The sequence below is a fragment of the Sinocyclocheilus grahami genome, unplaced genomic scaffold (assembly GCF_001515645.1).
Source record: "Sinocyclocheilus grahami isolate Dianchi unplaced genomic scaffold, SAMN03320097.WGS_v1.1 scaffold311.1, whole genome shotgun sequence".
Lineage (NCBI taxonomy): Eukaryota > Metazoa > Chordata > Actinopteri > Cypriniformes > Cyprinidae > Sinocyclocheilus > Sinocyclocheilus grahami.
In genome coordinates this window covers 338774-346477 of record NW_015505490.1, presented here as the reverse complement: position 1 = coordinate 346477, position 7704 = coordinate 338774, and the positions used below count along the sequence as shown (strand labels likewise).

Sequence of the window (7704 nt, the reverse complement as noted above, 5' to 3'; positions counted from 1 at the left end):
TGTACAATGTAGGCATAGGGAACGATTCAGATAGTGTAAATATGCTGTCGACTGGGGCAAATGAGGTCTGGTTTCACGTTGTGTCACGCGAACCGCGGCAGTGCGCAGTCTGGTCCGGACTTTGGCTCCGGTCCAGAGACGCGATCGCACGGAGCGCATCATATGCGCGAGTCGCCATATATTAAACACTTTTAAAACTACACAGCCTCAGCATGATTATGATCACTATTTTGTTTTACTAAGAGTTTCATATTGAATCTAGGTGGTAATCTATTAGACTGTGACTGTCAAAAGCGGCTTTACCGAGCTCAACGGCTCTGACCCGTGCAGATATAAACTAAACGCTATTGGCTAATTTTAAAAGGGGGCGGGGCTGCTCGATATGTCCCGCCCTGTCTTCCTGTTTCAGTTGAAATTACGTCACCACATAGAATAATGCTGCTGTTTCAAGGCACTTCAGGGGACCTTTAAATGTGACCCTTAAACTTTAAACGGCTGTGATTTAATTAATCAAAGGCAAGCACAGCATGTTTCAAAATAAAAACAAATAGCTCACATTTATGCCAACTTGCCAAGTGTTGTTTCCATGATGATGAATAATGAATATTTTGTGTAATTTATGGTGTTTAAATCATACCTGTAAACACATTTCGGCCAGGAAAGTTCTGATGGCATTTTCTTTTTGTATTGCTTACTTTATGTAGCGGCTATAATTCTGCTGTTCCACAAGCACCACCTTCTGGCAGAGTGAATTTGCATATTCACTTATCTTCACATTTTATGCAGAACCGTGTTTTAAATGTTAACTAACATATCAATAAGAAGAAAAAAAACCAAATTTAACATACATAATTTTCAGGAAGCAAAAAAACAATCTAGGGAGGGGGAGCCTACCATAATGCCTCTGGATATCTTAAGGCGCCCCTGCCCATGCCAACTCATAGATGTGTAAGTCCTCGTCCTCCCGGGTTCCTTCTTTCAAGTTAGCCTGCAAGACCGGTCTCCGCGCAAGTGCGTTCTTTGCATTCTTAAAATTGAGAAGCAGCATCTAATTCCTGGTGGCAAAGCTGAATTTACATCAGCCATTAATTGTGCTATTTAATGTTTTTTGGAACCTGTGATAGGCTTTTTTTTCTCCAGGATTCACTGATGAGTAAAAAAATTAAAAAGAACAGCATTATTCAAAATATAAATAATTTATATGTTTATATTTAGTAAGTCTTTAATATCACTTTTTTTAAATCAATTTAACATTGCTGAAAGTAGCCTAGGTATTAATTTCTTTCAAATAAATAAATAATAAAATCCTATTGACCCCAAACTTTTAAACGGCATAACACCGGTCTCGCTCATGATGCAGACTTGACTTGATATGTTCACATAGAATCCAGCTTTGGTACTAAAGTCCTGTGATAAGAGGGAAGAGGAGAATTGTGGCCAGTCTTTTGATCATACTCAAGAAACAAAACTTTGAGGTTAAAAGGAATAAATGTGCTGTGATCAGGAGTAAAAAAAGTCCATATCCTTCTGTCTTTCCTTTAAATAGGCCTATATGAAGATAAAGATGTCGGTTTTTTTCTTAACCTGCATCATGAGTGACTGGACAGCATCGGAAACTTTGTGGGTAAAAGCATCACCATCATATTCTTTCGGTTTCTGCATGGTGTGCTATAAAACAGATCAGATTCTGGGCAGACCGGTCAGAGTGAGTAGGATATCTGGTAAGTGATGTATGATTTATTTACCTATACAGATCAGACTTTCAAATTTCTTAAAGTGGCAGAAACAAGTAAATTGGATAGAAATTTACCAATATTTAGCCGACCTAAATTTGCTTGCCAACTTATCATAATTATAAACTCGAGTGGTTTGAATTTTTTTGGAATTATTATAGCTTGAATTAGTCTGTGATTTATAATGTTATAGTGATGAAACAGTTTTAATTTATTATGCTGCCCAAATTTCTCCATCATTTTGCAAACTGCTTCTGTTCTTCCATAGGTTTCGCTTTCCACTTTACGCAAGAGAAGGTGCGCAAGGCGCTCCGGCTTCTGGCTCGCTCAGTTCAAAATGTTGAAAAACTTTAGCCTGTGTAAATACTGTGAGTATTAGAGGGACATGTCCTTTTGATTTATCAAAATGCTTTGTCTGAATCAGTTGCGGAAGCATACATGCTAAGTTTAAATTAGGGACTCCAAAAGAGGTGAAATAGGTCATGTGTCTTTTTCATTCATAAAAAGAAAGTAAACCGAAACCACTTTCATGTGAGGAAAAAAATCTTCCCGTGTTGAGTCAATGGATCGTTTTGATGGAAAACAGAACTAGTCTGCTGGATATTTTTAACACTTGAATTAGCTTAGGCAGCACTTTTGAAGCATTCTGTCCAGTTATCCAAAACATAGGACAAAGTATGTTCCGTGTTGACACCTTATAAAAAGGTAACGTTGAAGAAAAAGTGGAATTTACGAAAAACTTTCGAGAAACATCCCTCATATTAAGTAATGGCAAATTATTTTTCTGTCAAAACTACACCTACCGCCGTAGAAAAACCTCACCAAATTCTTACAAAAACGGATAATATCCTGGCAGAAAATTACCCGTTGCCGCTAAATTTACGGAACGTTTAAATTTATTTTCAGTTTCCCGTCATTTTTTTACGATTAAATTCCTTCAACCCTAAAACACTACACCCAATGCGTATTAAAATATGGGTAAAGCACCTGTCAAAATCAAGTTCAATATAAAAAATTCCTTCATATTAACTCATGAATTGTGCCGTATTTTTACAGAGTGTAGGCTACACTGTAAGGAAAGAAAATGGCAAGTTTCTGTCAGGGCATTAGATACGGACATTTATTTAACTCTAAAACACGATTCAAATAGCCTACAATAAGCAATTCAAAATATGGGTAAAATACCTGTGAAAATATGGAAAATTCCTTCATATTAACAAAGTAGGCCTACATTGGACCCTATTTTTACGGACTTTAAAGAAATACATAGCTAACTAAACTATACAAAGGCTTATGGTAGGCTATTTCTCAGTGCATCAATTTAGTGATCATTTTGAGTGAGATTTCGATTTGATTTTGATTACAAAAATTCACATTTCAAATGCTGTTTAATTATGAAAGCTTGATCCAATCTTAAAGGGTTTGCAGTGTAGGCTATCAGTAAAAAAAAAAAAAAAGACATTTCAAACATAACTTCAAATAGGCCTAACTGATTTATTTTTACAGTTTAACTGTAATGTCTGTTTTCAACAGTATCTGCAGTGCTGGCACTGATCTTGGTTTTCACCTACCATTCTGGTGGAAATATGGAAGAAGACCCTCTTTTCAAATGCTTACAAGACTCTGATTATGACTACCTTCTGAAGCTAACAGAACATGGTCTCCCTCCAGCGAAGAACCCTCAGCATGTGATAATCATCGGAGCAGGTGCTGCTGGACTCACTGCTGCCAAGTTTCTGGAGGATGCGGGACATAAGGTCTCATAACACTATCTATAACACAAAGCAACATTTAACACTAACACCATAACAGACCCATGAAAACAGGATATACACATAGGAAGAGCTTTCTAAACACATCTAAACTGAAGGATACAATGACTGGTGCAAATCATGTCTCTATTAGTTACAAGAGATTATTAGAGATAATTGGTTAGGCACAGCAATATGTTTTCCCCATTTCTTCACATATGAAAAGACTAAAAGAAGTTAGTTCCAGTTATGTATTAGTTCAGTTATCTATATTGCCTGTTTAACCATTTCAGACACCAGACACATCATAGCCTTGGTCATACTTCTAACCACTTCCATATGAGATTCATGACGCGGCCTAACATAGTAACTTTCTGCTAGTTCCAAAATGACGCCTCCAATCTCATGACCTGGCTTTTCCCAACTTATACAGCGCATTAAGAAATCAGTCATTTTCAGGAAAAGAAAATGACAGTAATCAAGATTATATACAGTGGATGAAGCAGAGAAAATCCCTAGAAAATGTTTCCCTGAAGCACAGCATGATTAAATTTGATTTAAGGTTTTTCCGTAGAATCACGTCTACTTTCTATTTAATATCTGTATTATAATTATATGTCATTGTGATAATATTTCAAATAACGTAGCTCTGTTGTCTGCTGCTTTTGCCTGTTCTTTTTTCTCTGCTCTTATAGGTGACAATCATTGAGGCAAGTGACCGCATAGGTGGAAGAATTCTAACACATAGGGACAAAGAGGGCTGGTATGCAGAACTTGGTGCCATGAGGATCCCACGTTTCCACTCGTAAGTTCTTTTAAATCTTTATCCATGAGAGTCAAATTCTAGTTCCAATTCACCACATGTAACTTTCTGAGGGTAGACAGTACAATAATTAGTGTGAAACTGTATTACAGATAAACATGCAGATTTACTTGATAGCGTCATTCACAATGAATAGCATTAGCCAGATAAAAGGAAATCCAAAATGTGAAACTGACATAATCAAAGACTGCTATTCAAGTGACAGAAGGTGGATCTGCAGGCCACAACTTAATCAACTTGTTTTCAATGATATCACTTTCAAGCATTCTCAGGACTTTTGCAAATAAGCTGGGCCTGGAGTTTAGACCCTTTGTACAGGACGACAACAACACTTACTATTTTATAAACGGATTTCGTTATAAAACCTACACTGTAAAGCAGAACCCAGATGTTCTGAACTACCCTGTGCATGACCGGGAGAAGGGGAAAAGTGCCAGAGAACTGTTTGACATGGCTTTGGGCAAGGTGAGTGAAAAACATTCTTTTTATTCAAAAACACATGGATCTTGCCAGCCAAATGTTTATTTAAAGGGAGAATGAATGAGGTTAATTAATCATTTTTCTGGTAAAATCAATGACGTGAAGTCAGAATAATTAAATATTGTTAAAACAATAGATAATTTCCCCCTTATCTTACTTATTATTTATTTGCTAATATATTTTATTGTTTCTTTCTTGGATCTTTATTAGTTAAAAGATGATCTGCAGAAAATGGGCTGTGAGAAAATGTTGAACAAATATGATTCATACTCAGTTAAGGTAAAATGCCTGTAATATCTCATCAGATTTAATTAGCAATTACAATTAGCTTAAAAATATACTGGTTAGTCTAAATATGAGTACTAATGGTAGGATGTCTCTAAATCCAATCTGTTAACAGGAATATTTAGTGAACGTGGGAAATTTGAGCAGAGGAGCTTTGCGAATGATTGGTGATCTCCTGAATGAGAACAGCTTCTTCTACACGGCCCTCACTGAGACGCTCTACATCCAGTGTGATATAACTGACAATGAAACGTAAGATATTACGGTTAACCCAAACTAATGTCCTCTATACACTAGCATGCAAACATTTGGGATTTTTGCTTTTAAGGAAGTCTCTTACACTCACCAAGGCTGCATTTATTTGATCAAAATACAGTAAACACACCAATTTTGTGAAATGTTATTGCAATTTAAAATAAATATTTTCTATTTGGATATATTTTAAAATCTAATTTATTTCTATGATGGCAAAGCTGAATTTTCAGCATCATTACTCCAGTCTTCAGTGTCACATGATCCTTCAGAAATCATTCTAATATGCTGATTTAGTGCTCAAGAAGCATTCAATGTTGAAAACAGCTAAGCTGCTTAATATTTTATTTTTAGAAATCATGATACATTTTTTCCCCCAGAATTTTTTCAGCATGTCTTTACTGTTGTTTTTAATCAATTTAATGCATCCTTGCTAAATGAAAGTATTAATTTATTTAAAAGAATATTACGCCAGACTCCAGACTGGTAGTACATATCAGCTAAAATATTAACATATTCAAAATATCTACATCAATACTCTTTTTCAGGTATTCTGAATTTAAAGCTGGCTTTGAATCATTCCCTAATGCGTTCTACACTGTGCTGAATGCCACAATTCTTAAGCACTCAAAAGTCCAGGCCATCGGTCAAATGCAGAACAACGTGACAGTTTTGTACGAAGACTGGCGTAACCACGGCACCCTGACCAGCATTACTGCTGATTATGTTTTGGTGACGGCCACAGCCAAAGCAACGCTCCTCATTGACTTTAAACCTCCTCTGTCGGCTGAAAAGATGGAAGCACTGCGAGCGCTGCACTATTCCAGCTCCACAAAAGTAGTGCTGAGTTTCAGCAAAAAGTTCTGGGAGGATGACGGCATCCGTGGTGGGAAAAGCATCACAGACCTGCCATCACGTTTCATTCACTACCCCAGTCATAATTTCCCCGGGATATCAGGCGGGGCTGTGTTGGCTTCTTACACCTCCTCTGATGATGCTGCATTTCTACAAACTATAAAGGAAGAGGAGTTGAAGAATCTGGTGTTGAATGACCTGGTGAAGATCCATGGAGAACACATCCGGCAGCTCTACACTGGGGGTGTTGTGAAAAAGTGGGGAATGGATCCTTACAGCCACGGCGCCTTTGCCATCTTCACTCCATTCCAGATGAGAGACTATAGTATGTCTATAGTCCAGAATGAGGGGAGGATTTACTTTGCAGGAGAGCACACGGCCAGACCTCATGCCTGGATTGAGACCGCCATGAAATCTGCTCTGAGAGCTGCAGATAAAATAAATAACAATGCAAAGTAGGAAACAAAGCATGATGGTGTGTTTAATAATACACTAAAGACATTTTGAAAACCCTATAGTTGCCAAATGTAACCCTCTTGTGCTCTTTTTTTTTACCAGGTTTTGACTGACTACACTTGAAACGATGGATATCACAGCACTCTGCCAACCATCACCTTTGCCAGACTTTGTTATTTCCACTGCCATGATACTATTTGTCAAATACCAACTGTAAAAAAATATATATATAAAAAATTAATTCTTTAAAACCCTCTTGAGGGATGTGGTTGGCATTTTGGAGGTGTTTGATATTTTATTAAATAGTGGGTAAATATGTTAGTGATCTTCTAAGCACTTTTGCAAGAATCATGATGCTCAATACAATACAATACACTCAATACAATATATTATTATTCATTATCCTTAATTGCTAACTGTCAACATATTATGTAACAATGCACCTAAACTACAAAAAAAAGAAAAAAAAAACCTTTGACATTTATTCAGAGTATTTTTTATTTTATTTGATTATTTTAGATAACTGAAATTGTATCAAATTATTGAATATCCTGGTAGTGTATTTACACATATTATTTTATTATTAACAGCATTAATAATATCTGTTTTCTTCAACTGAAATGAAATTTGTATTTCATAATGTATTTACGTACCTTTTTGTTATACATTTACAAGTTAAGTAAATTATAAGAAATGTTAAAATGTTACATAGATTAATAAAATTTGGTATTTGGTAAACATTATTTTGTATTTTTATTATATGCGAAACAATTTGTAAAACATCAATTATAAAAAAAAATTATGAATAGGCTAACACATCTAAAACAATATGCTACATCCTCGGTTTATATATATATATATATATTCAGTCTGAATAAACAAAACGATGGCTTTAATGTTTAATGGGAACTACTCATCACTTAGATATCACCAATTCAAATTCAAACTTAAAATGGCCTTTCAATGTTTTTTTGTTTGTTTTTCTTCAATTTCACCGTTAGCTTGGTGAACTTAAAGTGACATCTCCGTGTCTGTGACCAGTGTTTACTGATGTTCCGAAAATAAGTTG

The 7704-nt window shown here is 35.8% G+C and overlaps 1 protein-coding gene across 2 annotated transcripts; it reads left to right on the top strand.

The window, feature by feature from the left end:
- Positions 1 to 2029: 2029 nt before the first annotated feature.
- LOC107601700 (L-amino-acid oxidase-like) lies at positions 2030 to 6994 on the top strand. 2 transcript variants are annotated; one of them, XM_016293957.1, is made up of 8 exons: positions 2030 to 2101; positions 3267 to 3490; positions 4180 to 4289; positions 4571 to 4772; positions 4998 to 5066; positions 5188 to 5324; positions 5873 to 6634; positions 6738 to 6994. In XM_016293957.1, the coding sequence occupies exons 1-8, from the start codon at positions 2071 to 2073 to the stop codon at positions 6742 to 6744; spliced, it is 1542 nt and encodes a 513-aa protein (XP_016149443.1). In that variant the 5' UTR covers positions 2030 to 2070; the 3' UTR covers positions 6745 to 6994. The 2 variants fall into 2 exon arrangements, with proteins under 2 accessions (XP_016149443.1, XP_016149444.1); XM_016293958.1 differs by having other exon boundaries at positions 5873 to 6654.
- The last annotated feature ends 710 nt before the right edge of the window (positions 6995 to 7704 follow it).

Excerpts from the sequence above, each read along its gene's own strand:
- LOC107601700 (XM_016293957.1), top strand. The coding sequence starts at position 2,071 with ATGTTGAAAAACTTTAGCCTGTGTAAATACT. Across the intron at positions 3,491-4,179 it reads TGGAGGATGCGGGACATAAG|GTGACAATCATTGAGGCAAG; the intron begins GTCTCATAACAC and ends CTGCTCTTATAG. Across the intron at positions 5,067-5,187 it reads ATGATTCATACTCAGTTAAG|GAATATTTAGTGAACGTGGG; the intron begins GTAAAATGCCTG and ends ATCTGTTAACAG.